An 18271-nucleotide genomic window follows, 5' to 3' on the forward strand; every position below is an offset into this window, starting at 1 on the left:
GTGTGAACGCCCCCTTAAGTTCCTTGAAAAACAAACAAATTAGTATTAGCATAATATAAAGACACGTCTGAACAGGCTCTTTTTCTTTCTGCCTCCGTTGCTGCATTGTCTTCAAAATGGCCCTGTTGTACTTGTTGGGTTTGCTGAGTTTTTGGCTGCATTTTAAGCATTTCAGTGGTAATCTGCGTTGACACCGCAGTGATTTAAAGCTTATTTGCAGAAGATTTCAACAGAATTCCTGGCACTGTAAAATATCCATAATTCAGCAAACTCTTCCCTTTTGGTCTCATGGGATACAAAACCTGGCTAGTGGCCTTGTGGAACGAGAGCAAGAGAGAGGGAGATTGAGAGAACAGTTTGCTTTGCGGCAACTGATGCTAGCTGATAGCGTGCAGTGGAGAGTTCAGATATGGCTGCTGAAATGTGCTTTGGAAATGTGCCTCATTGACATCAAAGGTTAATTCCCTTAAAACAACACGCTCTCCCTGTGTTGTTTTCAGGGAAATGCAAATTCCCGCTCTCTCTATCTCTGCGAAGCCATGAAATCCGTTAACCAGGTACGACGCTTTGAAACACGACCGAACTACAACTATAATCTCTTTTAATCTGTATGGAACAGATTATGTATCCAGCACATGAACAAATACCACTGAATGATTCATCTCATCGTTCTCATCTATGATGTGCTTGTACTCCGGGCTCCCTTTCATGTTTGCTCATCCTCTAAACTAGATTTCCGTAGGGCTGTCCCATTCCGAATCAGAACCTGCAATCGATAACTACTACGAAACCTTCCAAATTCCATCCCTCAAACGTATTGAAGTTCCGATTAATTTAGGACTTACATAAAGGTTACGTAAAGTGATGAATAATGAATGGTGCATAACACCACACTGTCATTAAAAACTTCATATTTTATTAAGGACGGGGAGAGAAGCTCTGCAGATACAATTCATGTACCTCTCTAATTATCCTTGCAAATGACTTCGGGGACTAGGCCTAAATAAGAGACTGCAAAAGACAGCACCACTGCATATCATACAGCTGCCACTGTCATTTTCCCTTTCATGTGCGCTAGCCAAGGTCAGCCCCACTCACACACGCCACACGTTTGATGGTCCGTACGTTTCATAACCAGGCCAGACTTAGCAGTAAAAAAAAAAAAGTGCTTATCACTTTTATACCTAATTGATCTGAATGCAATTTCGATCATATGAGAAAGAAACCATCACATATCATTCATCTGGTCTTAGTGAATTCCCACAATCCTCCAAGCTGAAATCAAAGAGATTGTGCTTAGTCACAGACCATTTTTTCCTCCACACTCACGAGTGAGCGAATGAATGCGTTGCCGGGTAAAGAGCTTTCTCTGCGAGCGAAGCACTTCAAAAGGAATTTGAATATCACTGTTGTGACATGCGTGCGTGCACCTTATTGAAGCTAAATCGATTTGGCCATCTGACCCCTCCTCCTCCTCCCCCGTCTTCAAGAGTCTAGACAAAGTAGAAGCCCGTCGTATTATGACGGGAGCCTGTGTTGCCAAAGATGGGCTATAGAACACGTGGGCCGCAAAAGATGAGCCATCATTTTAATGTGACATCTGTGCATCCATTCCATGTCAGGGATGAGCAGGCGCAAATTCCCAGGTAGACAAACGCTTCCGCCATGGCTCCATTTCAATGACAGCGATGATATCTGAGAGGATAATGGCGAGTGTCAGACTGGGAAATAGACTGGAATAATTGATACTGTGAGGGTGTTATTCCAGCAGTCAGAGTTAAGAGACGATTGGCAGAGAGCCTAAGAGCGGAGAAGACTCCCTGAAGCCGCTGGGCTCTCTGAAACGAACCGTTCTGGAATTGAGACTAGTGATGATGTGAACAATAACCTGCCCTCCTCTGAGGAAATGAAAAAAGAGTCATAATGGAAGCCGCTAAACTCTGCCTGCATAGATATACCCATTCATTACAACTGAGGAAATCATTAAGCTTTTATTGGCGTATTATGGGACAAGCTTGCATACATTTTTTTTTTTTGCCACTGTACAACATTTCCTTTCACTACGGTACTAATGAGTGGATGGCGAATCTTCTCACTGTCATTATGAAGGCTGCAAACTCATCTCTTGACACCAACCAACCATCATCAACATTCTGAAGGCATCGAGCGAACTACTTTACGGTATCACTCCTGCTCACTCCACTGAATTTAACCTAGACTTGCAAAAATAAATTACATGGGCAGATTCCCTGGCATTAAACTGGATATTTAGAGAATTGATGTTTTAATCCATAATTCCACTATAGTATGTAATGTAATAGTACTATAATTCACTTATAAAAGACTGTGTAATCCTTGTCATTTTAAGGTTGGATTTCTTTTTATGAATTACAAAAGATCAGTCATAGGGCCAGATTTACTAAAGAGGGCAAATTAGCATGAGAGCGCAATTCCATAAAAGCACTGATGGGAGTGGACTGTTCTGCGTGTGATTTACTGACAACGTGCAAATTAAAGCACACAAATACAGCCAGTAATACGTTAGTTCCATAATGACCAACCCATCTACCCGTTAGCGTCGGGTTTAATACATGCTTTTTTGGGGGCGTTAAATAATGGCGCAAACACCAGTAAATTTACGAGCGCAAACCTTTGTACATCACCTTGCACGATTCATTTAAATACTCTCCTCCCATAAATTTTGCGCCTGAAAACTCCTACAAATACAGTGGGGCAAAAAAGTATTTAGTCAGCCACCAATTGTGCAAGTTCTCCCACTTAAAAAGATGAGAGAGGCTTGTAATTTTCATCATAGGTACACTTCAAATATGAGAGACAGAATGAGAAAAAGATCCAGAAAATCTGATTTTTTATTTGCAAATTATGGTGGAAAATAAGTATTTGGTCACCTACAAAAAAGCAAGATTTCTGGCTCTCACAGACCTGTAACTTCTCCTTTAAGAGGCTCCTCTGTCCTCCACTCGTTACCTGTATTAAAGGATTAGTTCACTTTTAAATAAACTTTTGCTGATAATTTACTCACCCCCATGTCATCCAAGATGTCCATGTCTTTCTTTCTGCAGTCAAAAAGAAATTAAGGTTTTTGATGAAAACATTCCAGGATTGTTCTCCATATAATGGACTTCAGTGGGCTCCAAACAGTTCAAGGTCCAAATGACAGTTTCAGTACAGCTTCAAAGGGCTTTAAACGATACCAAATGATACCAGACGATGAATACGGGTCTTATCTAGTGAAACGGTCAGTTTCTGCGAGAAACCGAGCAGTATTTATGCTATTATTTTACCTCTTATCAGATGAACGGGATCATCTCTGAGCTCCGCCATAACTTCTGGTTAAAATACGAGCGTGGTCATGTATACGTATATGCCTCATTAGCACCTGCACGGATCAGTAGAATGAGGCATCTACGATCAATATATCTATGACCACGGTCGTATTTTGACCTCACTTAGCGGAAGTTATGGCGGAGCTCAGAGATGATCACGATCGTCTGATAAGAGGTAAAATAATTGCATAAATACTGCTCGGTTTCTCGCAGAAACTGATCGTTTCGCTAGATAAGGACTCAAATCCTGCAGTGCCAGACGTGTCCCCCTGCTTAAGCCAGTACATGTCCGGGTCCGTCTGAAGTTTGCTAGAGAGCATTTGGATGATCCAGAAGAGGATTGGGAGAATGTCATATGGTCAGATGAAACCAAAATATAACTTTTTGGTAAAAACTCAACTTGAGTTTTTGGAGGAGAAAGAATGCTGAGTTGCATCCAAAGAACCTACCTACTGTGAAGCATGGGGGAAACATCATGCTTTGGGGCTGTTTTTCTGCAAAGGGACCAGGACGACTGATCCGTGTAAAGGAAAGAATGAAGTGAGATTTTGAGTAAAAACCTCCTTCCAACAGCAAGGACATTGAAGATGAAACGTGGCTGGGTCTTTCAGCATGACAATGATACCAAACACACCACCCGGGCAACAAATGAGTGGCTTCGTAAGAAGCATTTCAAGGTCCTGGAGTGGGCTAGCCAGTCTCCAGATCTCAACCCCATAGAAAATCTTTGGAGGGAGTTGAAAATCTGTGTTGCCCAGCGACAGCCCCAAAACATCACTGCTCTAGAGGAGATCTGCATGGAGGAATCGGCCAAACTACCAGCAACAGTGTGTAAAAACCTTTTGGAGACTTACAGAAAACGTTTGACCTCTGTCATTGCCAACAAAGGGTATATAACAAAGTATTGAGATGAACTTCATTTTTCACCATAATTTGCAAATAAATTCTTTAAAAATTAGACAATGTGATTTTCTGGATTTTTTGTCTCATTCTGTCTCTCATAGTTGAAGTGTACCTATGATGAAAATTACAGGCCTCTCTCATCTTTTTAAGTGGGAGAACTTGCACAATTGGTGGCTGACTAAATACTTTTTTGCCCCATTAATAACTGTGTCCACGCCTTTTCAGCGCTAATTTATCACTGCGCATCTTTGCAGTCCTAACAGTAGTTCCCTTTCAGTCGGTCACATTCAACGTTACGTCGACGTCACCGATGTATTGGGATTCCAATATGTCGGTGACGTCGACGTAACGTCTCCATTCCCTCCTTCAGGGAACGAGGGTTACATACGTAACCGAGATGTTTTTTAACGGCAAAAGAGGGTTTGAGCTGGCGTAAGCTGTTAGTAAATCTGGCCCATAGAGTTATCATGAAACGGAAGCTGCAATCGTATAAAATGTTATACTATATTGTATATATTGATTCTATATTTATTCTTCCCTATTGTAATGTATATCCAATTGAAACGTCTTCGCAAAAGAGAAAAAAAATGCAGGGCAGGATTTTATCCTTTGGGAATTGATTAGATCATTGTATTGTAGTAATTTGCTAATTGCTAACTAAGTGGCCGATTGCTAGAGGGGAGAGATATTGTCCCGACCTGTCCCACCTATTGTCCTGTCATTGCACACATAATCGGAGAAGAGATGTTGTTGTAAAGGGTTAAATGTTAAGGTTAAAAGTTAATGATTAAAGAGTAAGAGGGCACATGAAATAAAATAAATTATTTATAATAAACATAAAAATATACTGTTAATCTTGACCGAGAAACCCACAAATAGCTTCTATCCATCCATCCATCCAAATGTTTTTTTTTAAACGCGAACCCTGCATGAAGATCATTTTAAAGTGTCCACTTATGTGTATGTTATTTATAATAAAAACACGTATTCCATTTACATCTGTTAGTTGTGTCTATCATAATTTGCATTTTGTCATAATAATAAATTGCTTTTTTTTGCATAATGTTTCCTTTGGAAATGTTCCAAAATGCAGGTGGACTCTATAATATATATACAACAGATATTAATCAGTGTTTTTCCAGGAGAAATTAGATCTGTGCAAAAAAAAGATGGAAAAATAAAACAAAAAAGTCAAAGTATAAATATACACACATTTCATTATTGTAAACTAGATTTTGAACATCTGCAGATCAGATATAAGCACACATAAAATGGAAATAGATCCCGAATGTCTAAAAACTGAGTGTCATGCTCTCCTGTTCCTGTAGTTATATTAAGAGCCCTGACTAATGATCTGTCCTTTATCTCAGCCATGCAAAGTATATCTTCTCTCGCCTTTTCTTTCACACATCCTCTCTTTCCATTTCGTTCTCTTGTGCATCTGTCGACCAAAGGATTTGGTGTAAAGATTTCATTTCAGAATGCCATTTACACAAGGCACACAAACTCCAAACACACACAAAATGTTATATATATATATATATTTATATATATATATATATATATCGCAGCATGTCACAGCTTTCCTTCCCCCCCCTTTCTAGGATGGATTTTTTGGTTAGCATGCTTTTTTGCAAGCCTTTGAAGAGAATGTTAATGATCACAAAAACCTGTGCCAAAGAGCTCAGCGATGAATTCCTTTCCCTCTGATCAAAATTGGAAGAGCCTGACACTGAGTAAACCCGGCTGGAGTCCCAGTCGGTATGATCTATATTTCATTGTCTCAGTAACATCTGTAATTAATCACTCTTCTCGAAATGAATGCAGTCTGTCTTCCCTTCTTTTTTTTATCTAATGGGGTCAGCACTCTCATTTAAATGAAGGAAAATGGAGGGAAAAGAGTGTGGATATGTCTCTCCGCATATATTTTGATTGGTTTGGGATTGACTGAAAAAGAAATGGAAGCGGCATATTCTTAAGGTTGTAGGGCACAAGAGTCTAATTATGCTCTCTTTGTAATTGCATTGTTGCATCCAATATAAAACATAAAAAACCCTCTTTATTATTGTTATTATGTCTTATCATGCAGAAACATTGCATAGCTTCAGGTTGCTTATGCAAACATTAAGATAGCAAAACTATTTCTATCATTCTGACACAAGACTGAAAAACAATAATTAAGAAATGTTGCACATTTCACTAGTTATGGTCTCAGCTCAGTGTAATCTTTTGTAATTAGCTTACAATGGAAACTAGTGTTATATTATAAAATGAATTCCATCATTAGGCTACTAAAGTATATATTATTTTATATAACAGCTTTCTGGAATACTTTCTGATTGGGCAATCATGCTTTTTAGATATTTCCTAATAGAGAGCAAGTGCCCACCCAGTTTTTCAGCAGCCTTGGTTATGTAAGTATTTTACCTATTCATAAAAATAGGGATTATAAACCATAAAGAGTTGGAAGTAACCCACTGATATGACTGGGTAACGGTTTTGCGTATTAAAATATTTGAACGTCCGCCAGGCCATTCATTACGTGTATGTGGAATTGTTTTGCAAATGTCCAATGTTGAAAAATATCTCATATAGTTGAAGGAAACACGTACCTATTACATATGCTTCGTAAGTCTGGGTTGTGGCATAAAGTTGAAGTAGGCCTACTTGGAATTCAAATAGTTGACTTGTGTATGTAAACGGAGTTTACATAAACATGTCAGGCCTACCATCATTTGTCGCACTTATAGGCTATTCATTGTTCATCCTTTTCGATAAAATGTATAGGCCTACAGTCATTTACAGTGTCGTGTTTTTTTTTGTTTTTTTTTAAACGTGTTGTAATGTCTTAACAGAAGATCTCGCTCACAGGTTTTTTTCTTTCTTTCAGTATTACAGCGAATGATTTAGATCAAAACACCAACAAAAGCAGCGTTCTGTACTTTCTTCCGTACATTCTGAAGCAAAGGAAGGAACCGCGAATCAACAATCACAGCTATTCATAGTTTGACCACGGTGCTACAGTATAATACTCAGTACATATCAAATCTATATCAGGCAAAGCAATAGTGTCACATGGTAAAAACATTGTTACTCACACTTGTGTGTTGCGACATTGCTGTCGGATCCAATATAGTAGGCACTGCGTCATCTTTATTTTCATACTGAAAAGTCTGCGTCGAACAGAGTCTTGTTAGAGGGATAGTTCACCCAAAAATGAAAATTCTGTCATTAATTACTCACTCTCATGTCATTCCAAACCCATAAGACCTTCGTTCATCTTCGGTACTCAAATTAATATATTTTTGATTAAATCTGAGAACTCTCTGACCTCTCCATGGACAGCAATGAAATGAACACATTCAAGGTCAGGAAAGGTAGGCTAGTAAAAACAGGGTTAGTCCATGTGACTCCAGTGGTTCAACCTTAATTTTATGAAGCGACTAGAATACTTTTTTTGCTCCAAAACAAACAAAAATAACGACTTTATTCAACAATTTCGCTCTACCCACATGAACAAAAAAACTATATATAGGCTAGTATAGTAGCCTATATTATAGTAAAATTACAGTTAAATTACTCAGTTAAATTACTTAATATAGTAAATACTATAGTGTTTTTGAACCATACTATAGTAAAGATACTACAGTAAATTGTAGTATATTGTAGTATATTATAGTATTTACTACACTTTGTTAATTTACTGTAGTATATTTACTATACGGTTCAAAAACACTATAGTATTTACTAGAGTAATTTTACTATAATATACTATAGGATTTTTTCATGTGGGTAGCCTGTCCCAATCTCCTAGATCTTTCATTTCATCAGAATTTCCATTTTTGGGTGAACCATCCCTTTAAAAACACATCCACAGTGAAATGAGGTGAACAAACTAAACAGGGTCTTACTGGCGCTGGAACTTCGTTAAAATAAAGTTTATCCACGCTTTCTTAAAGCTGCTGTCCGTAACTTTTTTGTATTCAAGATTTACAAACATTATATAATGAGAATGTACAACATGAATCCATTTTCCAAAACGTGTTTTTGTCTTACCCTGAATCATTTTGGTACACTTATAATAAGTGTTTATATTGGGACTATTTCAGACCAGACTGGTAGGAACCGCTGCGGAGGAGCACAGTCCCTGCGTGACTCGCCATAGACATAAACAGAGAGAAGTAGCTCCGGCTACAGCGTTCTTCTGCTAGACGCATGCAGTTCTGTTTATTAGCCGCTAGAGCGCAAAAAGTTACGGACTGCAAGGAAGACAATGCAAAATGTCTTGTTATCTTCAAATTGTTGCTGGAGTAATCCTGTGTTTGTCTCAGATTTTTATATAAATATAAAATACAATTTATATACAAGTATACATCTGATATAAATTATTTAGATTTATAGCCTATATAAATAAAATATTTTATATAAGAAAATAAGGTAGCCTATTTACTATTAGCCTACATGACATGGACGAATCGGTGGGCGGGGCTAAAGAGCCAATGATGTAGAAGTAGGTATTCATTTTCTTCTGCACTATGATGTCATAATGCGACAAAGTCCAAAGCGAGGTGTTTAAGCAGCTTAATTTCAATAAAACCTGTTTTTGGACTAACGTGGACATTTTAAGTTCTGAAACTTACAGGATATTTTTTTATATATGTCTTTATAATAGCCTATCTTTAATGAGGGAAAGAATTACAGTCCCCATGACTGTTTGAGGGCTGGTGCTAAAGTGTTCATCTGGTGAGATTTGCTTGTAGCAATCGATTCTCTGATTGGTGGAGATTTCTCAGCCGAATTATGGGTTATGTAGTTTTTCAACAGGAATTCCACTGTTTAACACGATTTTTAAAAAAAATACATTGAAATAATACAGGCTGACAGCTTCAAAAGCATATACCATCGGTCTTTCTTTAAAGGTTTGTAAGTAATCGTACAAAATCAATTCCCCTATGGAGAAAATGAATGGGATTTTTACTTCCGGAATCGGACTGTTGCGCACAATATTTGCCGTCATTCATGTCGACGCTCAGGCGCCATCACCTCATGGACTTACTCTCTTGTTTCACGTACATGATTTCTAACATCATTTTCTATCATAAGTGATCGAGTTGGACATGAAACGTGGATAGGAGATTTATAAACAAAGAGCTTCCTTTGTCCATTTGGATTTATTTTTTTTCACCTGCTCCTTTGTTCGTTTTCCATATTTAGTTCCCACTGCCCAAAGCAGCTCACTCTGACACAAGTGTAAACACCTCTGTGTAGACTTCAGCATTTTAATATTGGTATAATAAAATCATCACTCAATCACACAACCCCTTAGTGCGTGCATGTCTGTCTCTTTCTCCTTTTATATTGTGTAAGATGAAGAAAGAGCTTAGAAATGTTCTAGGTGAGAGATGTTTCCAGGAAACATGCTGCTGGATAATAAACATGATCAGCAAAATTCTCCATTGAGAATAATAGGTAGGCCTAATTAAAAAATAAAGTGCAGTTTAAAAGCATTCCATGCTGTCTAAAGTTCCAAGAAGCCTTTTTTTTTTTGTGATGTAGTGATTTCCCATAAAGCCAGATATCACAGGTAAAAAGCATTACTTTCAAATGTTTATATTAATTCAATTCAAATAAACAAATACCACATATAATATGCTTTGTTTTCCTTTCGTCTTCCCCTTTCTTAATGAAAACCTGTAATTACTGAGACAGTGACTGCTGCTCCGTTAGATGCCGTAGGTCAGATCAATGCCCTCACAGCCAAGACAAACACACAATTACACTGACAGATCTCCCATAAATGTCCAAGAACTACAACAGATGGTGGACTTAAGAGACGGCGCTGATTGCTGCATCAGTGTGCTAGATTCTAGATTCATCCTCAAATGCATAAAAACAGCTCCCACTGCAGGAAATAGCACACCGCAAAAGCTGCACAGCCTTGCAGAACGCCTTGCTGATTCCTTCTCTATCCTTTGCACAAAAGAAATTCAGCACCATGGACAGGGAATAACCAGCTCGCACTAACTATATCAGCACCTCCATATTGTACGAAGAAATTGGGCATAAAAAGTCACTCGTCAGACACTAAAACACAACTTTTCTACTTGCTGGCAGAGTTTAATTCTAGATGAAGAAAGAAAAGTAAAGGAGGAGAAACAAAAGATCTGGTTTGACAGCATCCTACTCTCTTTTCCCAAGACAAAGCTCCCAGCATGGTGTCAGAGCTGCTTCAAACAGAGATTGAACCTGTACAGCATACAAAACACGAGCCTGTTCTTGCACCGGCTGTACATTTAGAGAAGTTTGTGGTGTGAGGTAATATTTTCTTATCATTTCCTATACTAGCAACCACAATCTATCATTCAGACAGGGTTTGATCTGACATTCAGGTCGATGTGAGATACTATAGTGACACAGGAACAGGGGAACAAATGATACTGTAGTGTTGTAAAGTAAGAAAAGCACACTACTAAATGATGCCCCAAAATTACAGTTCTGACTGATAATAAGTCTAAAATATTTTTCAACATTAACAGATAAATGGCTATATTAATATTCAGTGTTATTACTACCGTGTCTTAATGCATGAAGAAAAAAAACTAAAATCATTTCAAATGCTACAAGTGAATTTAGCCAGTATAATGTACGAAAAAAATATCCATTTAAGTGTTATTAAATTATTAGTGTTTTCAAGGATTAACCTTAACCATTGCCATCATCTGACACTCACTTAATATAAAATGAAAAGAAAGGAAATGACAATTAAATATTCAATATTCATTAATTCCAAAGCATTAATATAACGGCCGATGACAAATATGTGACCCTGGACCACAAAACCAGTCATAAGGGTCAATTTTTTGAAATTGAGATTTATACATCATGAATAAATAAGCTTTCCATTGATGAATGGTTTGTTAGGATTGGACAATATTGGGTCGAGATACAACTATTTGAAAATCTGGAATCTGAGGGTGCAAAAAAATCTAAATAATGAGAAAATCGCCTTCAAAGTTGTCCAAATGAAGTCCTTAGCAATGCATATTACTAATAATCATACATTTTTATATTTACGGTAAGACATGTACAAAATATCTTCATGGAAAATTATCTTTACTTACTATCCTACACTTTAAAAAATGCTGGGTTAAAAATAACCCAAGTTGGGTTGAAAATGGACTAACTCAGCAATTGTGTTAAATGTTTGCTTAAAACAACCCATTGCTGGGTTAAAACAACCCAATCGCTGGGTTAAAACAACCCAGCATTTTTTAGAGTGTAATGATTTTGGGCATAAAAGAAAAATCTATCATTTTGACCCATACAATGAATTGTTGGCTATTGCCACAAATATACCCATGTGACTCATGACTGGTTTTGTGGTCCAGGGTCACATATGGTACAGACATATTTTGCATCCCTGCTATAAAAAAAATGCTTCCTGTGGTAGCATCTAAACAATTTTATTCAAATCAAGAATGTTATTCACTAAATAAACCTAAATACACCACCAAAACTAAATGTAAGGATTATATGACAGTTCTTTAGAGTAACAATTGGTTGCCATTTTACAGTGTATAGTATAGTATAGTGATCAGTAGGGATTCAATTGGTTCAATAAAATAAGAGACCTGTGTAAAATCTTATATCTAACGCCTTTTTCATTTTCAACTAGATGCGTGGTTTCTAAAGGACCTTTCCAGTTTCTCTCTCTCTGTCTCTACCTGTCCCCTTCAAGCACATACTTATTATTCCTCTTTTCTCCCAAAAAAGCAACTTCAATATATTGAAAGGTTAAAGCACAAACCACATGCAGCAAATATCACCCAACACAATACCGCAGCAATATTGGTCAATACAGAAAGGTATTATCAGTATTAGAAAGGCATTCGCTGGGGTTTTTCAGAACAATGACATGCCTAGTTCTTGTCGAAGAGAAACACATCTATATGCAAGCCAGGGCAAACTTTTTCATATTTTTCTGCTCAGTGATACATTTTGAGAAAGTGCAGCACTGACGACAGCAGAACACTTGAACCATGTCCAAGCTGTCCAGCTTTTCAACTTAGTAAAATGACAACTGCCTGCACTATGGTGTCCCTGAATTTCCCAAGGGGCAAGGGTTTTGACGGCATGTCTGAGCAGACACATTACAGGCGTGACAGCCAGTGGAAAAGGCCACAGTCTCTGGTAAAAAATGCAAATGTCAGAGAGCCACGGCACACACCGTTTGCTGACTAATTGCATCCCATTGAAAATTCTGCAGGTACTTTGTGGCTCATTTACGTGTTGGGAACACATTATCCGTGGTGCGGCGCATTACATTTTCGCATTCATCGCCATATGTCGTGTTCAGAATTCATAATAACAGTGTTTCGTTAAATGGCTGTTCTGAGAGCATTTTTCCGAGGTAATTATTAACCTCATAATGATGCCACTTTATGTTAGGAGCATTCCCATAAAAATAGTCACACAATACTATCAAAGAAAGTAACTGCTGGTTAGTTCGATTGCATCAACCTTTAAACATAAGCTATCATTTCACATTTGCCCATTTCTCCCTGTTCATGGTCTCTTGGTTAAATGCCACTTTGTCTTGGCGGGGCACATGAGCACTATGTAGCAGAGCAGCTGACTGCCCCTGCGATCGCATTCTCTGCATACAGGATCAGTTGGCCGGGCCGTCTGTGGGATTGGGTGGCAGAGGCGTATAATGAGGGTTACTGGAGTGGCATTGAGAGGATTATCTCTCCTCATACTTTGGACAAAAGCTTTGTGAATTAGCACTGAGGAAAGGTGGTTAGGAAGCTGCTCTCTTTGACAAGCAGGTCTGTATGCCAGAAGCAGAAATGCCGTCATAAACGTCCAACTGTGTAAATGATGGATGGCCTGTGAGGGATGGAATCTGCCAAGTACAACATTAGCAAAAATAAACAGGGGCAGCGCGATAAGAGTCGATCCGGGGCTCTGACGTTACCCTCCTTTCACACGCGTGTCCTTGGACTTTCAGCTCGTCGGCTGGCCAATTTCAAGACCGGTAGCAAAACCCTAAAACAGAGAAAACCCTCAACTTGACTTTAACGTTTACTGTCGATCTTTGAGACTAAAACGGGAATATGTGTTTAGTTGTCACTAAGGGGAGGTTTGTAATTGCATTTCATGCAATGAGATGAGAAATTATGAAAGAAGAACATGCGAATGAGGAATTAAAAAAACAACAAATGTCAAATCGCGGTATGAAGGAACTTCGATACTCATAAATATTCAGCTTCATCTCTTTCCAGGTTTGGCTTTAATCGAGGCTTTAACAGTATGATGCCAAAAACGCTATTTTTCTCCCTTACGCAATGCTGCGTAACTAGGTTAAGCCAGCTTATGCATGGTGAATAGGTGTATCTAACTGATGCCCTCCCATGGACACTCAGGGGACTGGAGACTGCAGAGGATGCTATAAGAATGCTGCACATATTCTCTGCTTCCTCTCCTCCAGGTATGTGGGTGACCTGACAGAGTCTTTCACAAATCGACAGTGCCAATATCATGCAATCTCTGACCAATTTCACGCTGTTATTTACTAGTTTCCAGCATATGAGTTCTCGTTTGAAACACTTTGTTCTTTTGAATCTCTTTTGAAGCATACCATGAGCATGTCGGTAAGGTGCTGTGTGTGTGTGTGTGTGTGTGTGTGTGTGTGTGTGTGTGTGTGTGTGTGTGTGTGTGTGTGTGTGTGTGTGTGTGTGTGTGTGTGTGTGTGTGTGTGTGTGTGTGTGTGTGTGTGTGTGTGTGTGTGTGTGTGTGTGTGTGTGTGTGTGTGTGTGTGTGTGTGTGTGTGTGTGTGTGTGTGTGTGTGTGTGGTTGTGTGTGCATGCTATGCAGAGGCCAAAATCTGCATATCTGTGACTGAAAATGGTACAGTTTGCAGAACCTGGCTTAGTTTAGCACCCTTTATTGAATTAATGGGGTTTTTTTCAAGGAAGGCTAAACCAGAGGCATAATCATTATACACTGATTTAACATGATGTCTTACAATAATAATTGCAACACTGAAATCTAAGAATAAATATATGCACAGATCTGTCTTAGCCTTTGTGAGATTGACCATGGAAAGGTACGTCCATAGACATGATCAATAGTTCCCAATCTTTTACATGTTTTGACCTTACCTTGGTCCATAAAACCATTCAATAAGTCCAGATATAGACGATCTACTCAATTTGAAAATACAGATTCAACAAAGCACTTGACAGTTATACAATAACTGCAGTATCTCTATTGCTGATAGACAATTTTCAGTTAAATAAAAAATATCTCAGAAGTTTTTGATGCAAACGAGTTAAAAGCCAAGACCGCACGCCCTGCATTCATACGTATAATTTGCTTCACTTTTACCAACATAGCAAAGTCTGGACACAGCAAGTTGATCCTTTTCCGTCTAATGTAAATCTATGTATTTTAGATAAATAAAACTGTGATACAAAAATACTCATTTACAACATTGCTGGCTGCTCTTATGAAGGCACTTTTAAAAAATCTGATCAAGGGATTTCCTCCAGAGCAACTTGAGGGAAAACCGTACCCATTTTACATCGCATTAATTCTTTTTCCATCTTACCATTTTCATTTTGGATGTGCAGTCTTATATCTGACATGTCTTAGAATTGATATGACCTCTCCAGCATATCAATGTAATCCATCTTTGTTTTGAGTCTAGCCCTCAGCTCAGGGTAATCACTTTGGGTTTGATTAGGACATCCTGTCCTTGTCCCTGTGGTGGTTGTGATCGTTTGCTTTTGTCTGGCATCCTGTTTGGCATGTGGATACTCTGAGGGAGGGTGCGTGTGTCTGTCAGGCAGGTTGCTAAACTGGGGAGTTGTGCCAAAAAGACTGTCCACTAATCCCACCTTGGGCGTGGGACCTTGGCTATCAATGACAGTCGGGCAGAGTATTCCGTTTTCATGAAAGCCGGCAATGTCACCACACGGCGTGCCGACGCTGACGATAGTGTTAATGGGGGAGCTGGAGATGGCCATGGTCCACTCCTTTTCCTTCTCCACCAGCGTTCTGTAGTGTGAACCGCTCTCTTTTGTCTCTGAGAAGGGATGCTTCTGCCCTGACTCCTCCTGCCCGCTTTTGTAAACGGGGTTGCTGCACATGTGCGAAGAGGGAGCACCAATGCTGTCGTACACGTGATTGGAAGGAGGAGTTTCTGGTAAGGTGGGTGGCTGTTCTGTGAATATTCCACATTCCATCTGAATGCCTGCCAGGCCCACTTCCCCTTGCTTCCTAAAGGGAAGCTTTTCACGCTTTTTAAGAGCATAAGCGCAAAGGGCTGCAGCAGCAAAGAAGGCAGACACGAACAGAACCAGCAGGCTGAGAATGAGAACAGAGAGGGGTATGGCACCTTTCGGCGGGTGCGGCCCCACCTCGGGATACGTAGTGATAAGCCCATCTGATTCGGCAGGAGACAGCGAGGACTGTCGGAGCTCAGGGCAAATCACTTCAGAATTCAGAGAGCGCAAATCTTTTCCTGAGACCAGCTCGGGGGTCTTACACACCACTTCTCCGACTATGACCACTAAGCTCAGCGTGTCCAGCCACTCTTTGAGAGGGATGATGTCACAGGAGCAGTCCCAAGGGTTTTGATTCAGGTCGATCTGCACGACAGCATGCAGGTGTTCTAGAACGCCGCTGACTGGGAGGCAATGAAAGTAGTTGTTTCGCAGGTTCAGGCGTGTCAGCGAGGTACCTGCGAATGCTCCCACGGGCAACGTTCGCAAGAGGTTGTTGTTGAGAAAGACTAGCTGCAAGGAGGGCATTAAACTGAAGGCAGCCGGCTGGATTTCTCGTATCTCGTTGTACTCAAAATACAAATACTCAAGGCTGTGCAAACCATGGAACATATCAAGAGTTAACTTCACAATACTATTACCATTCAGGTAAAGGCTTCTCAAATTAGGGAGGTTAACAAAAGCCCCCTCTTGAATGTAAAATATCTGATTGTTTCCCAAATGCAATAAATCAAGACTGGAGAAATTCCAAAAATCTGACTTGTATATTCTCTGAATGAGATTTCCACTCAAGTAAAGCTTCTTGGCGTTCAAGGGTCGAGGCATCAACTCGGAAATGTTCCGAAACCCATTTTCCTTACAGTTGACTGTCAAACCAAGGTCATTAATATGCAAGTTACAGGTACATCCAATGGGGCAAATGATGGGTATAGGCGGCCGTGTCTGGTATCCGGCTACAGGCGGCTGATTAGGGAACACACTGCGTGGTGTTGGTGGTGTCTTTGATGGCCTGGGTCTTTTTGTTGGCTTTGGAGTTCTTTCTTTTTGTTCCACGGAGGAGACAGTATTTTGATTGGGGGAGACTATAGACGACGGCTTTGTAGGCCTCGCCCTCCCTGTGTAGAATGGTAAGTGTAGGACGGCTAGAATTGACTCAATCTCGACTTCATTTAGTAAGGGGCAAAGCTCACCGCGTTTGATCTCTCTGAGGTCCTTTCCGTGGAGGTGGAAGGGATACTCGCACGTGATCTCGCCAACAACTGCAGTGTACGGAATCCGCTCCAACCAGGCTTTGAGCTGGATGATATCGCAAACACAGTTCCAAGGGTTCTCCTCCAACTGGATCTCCATAAGACTGCGACCGATATATTCCAAAATCCCTTTATAAGCCAACGTCTTTAGTCGGTTGCCTCTCAAGTCAAGGTGCGTCAGAGAGACAGATCTGAATAGAAACGCCGGCAGCATGGGTATTAAATTGTCATTAAGGATGAGCACTCTGAGTTTGTGGAGATTTCGGAACGCCCCACTGTCTATTCTCTTGATAACATTATAGTCTGCCTGAAGGTATTCTAAACTCTCCAGTCCGAGAAATGTGTCATTCCGGAACACTTCCAGCTTGTTTTCGTGAAGGTACAACCTCTTCAGGGAGCTCAAACCATTGAAAGCCCCAACATGGATGTCCTGCAGGGCATTATTGCCCAGATTAATGGCCACTGCATTGTTCAAGTGCAAAAAACTGTTGAAGTAGAGCTTCCGTAATGTGTTTTTCTGCAGGTAGAGCTTAAATGGTCTAAGCCATGACTGTGAGACTTGGCTAATATTTGTAAATCCTTTGCTGTCACAATGAACATGAAACAGGCCTTCCTTCACTTCGCAGTAGCAGGGCTCAAAGCAAGGCTCGTCTATTTCTTCTGAATCATCAAGTAGAGGGATAGGTGTCGTCCATCCGAGTGCAATTGTGCTTAGCAGTGTAACCCACAACATGCTTTCACCAAATGCAGGCAAGTGCATAGCCTCAAGAGCTCCTTCACTGCACTGAAAAAAATACAACAGTTTTAGTGGCGTGAATACAGAGAGGATGATGAACAACTGCTCAATCCAATTAATGTTGACTTTTGGCTAGTTAGTTGTGATATGACTGAATAGGGAGGCTATCACATGTACTGTATGACGGAGTAGAATGCAGCTTAGCTGCTTTGACTGCAGTTCTTCACTGCAAACAATATAGTCGAAATAAAGAATAAAGGCTTCAATTACCAATGTCAGCAAATGCACCAGAGCTTAATACTGACTTAAAAGTGTGCCTACCGCATTTACTATAGTGATACTGAGGAGATGCAAAATGTGACATAATCCATTTAAAGGCATAATGCTTCTCTAGAGGTTTCGCTTTAGTTTCTAAATCAGCTAATGACTCTGGAATATCAATTTGACCTCCATGGAAAATATTTCTTTCTCCCCTCCTCCATGAGCACCTATTAGCTAATGTGCACAGCAGGGCACTTAGGAATGTGATGTTAATAAGACCTAGGTTCTATTGATTGCTGAAGGGGTATGTGGATACAGGTCATTGAAATAATGTAGCTCCCTCAGGCCGCCACTAATGCATTCAAAGCGTATTATTGCAAGCAAAATCTTTTAGGGTAACAGTAAGAAAAACAAATCTTGCAGTTACAGTACTTTGAGGTAAAGTATGATAAGGAAAATAATATTCATATTTAGCAAATCCACGTA

General features: G+C 39.7%; 1 protein-coding gene across 1 annotated transcript in view; it reads right to left on the reverse strand.

The window, feature by feature from the left end:
- Positions 1 to 17548, reverse strand: part of LOC307127456 (SLIT and NTRK-like protein 3) — a gene marked incomplete at its 5' end in the record, with an annotated part of 42250 nt that extends 24702 nt beyond the window's left edge. Inside the window, one exon of the mRNA XM_079818680.1 lies at positions 14863 to 17548. Coding sequence (XP_079674806.1) covers positions 14903 to 17548 — 2646 coding nt within the window. The 3' untranslated portion in view covers positions 14863 to 14902. The remainder of the gene's footprint in view (positions 1 to 14862) is intronic.
- Positions 17549 to 18271: the final 723 nt, after the last annotated feature.

The sequence above is a fragment of the Gobio gobio genome (assembly GCF_949357685.1).
Source record: "Gobio gobio genome assembly, chromosome: 6".
Taxonomy (NCBI): domain Eukaryota; kingdom Metazoa; phylum Chordata; class Actinopteri; order Cypriniformes; family Gobionidae; genus Gobio; species Gobio gobio.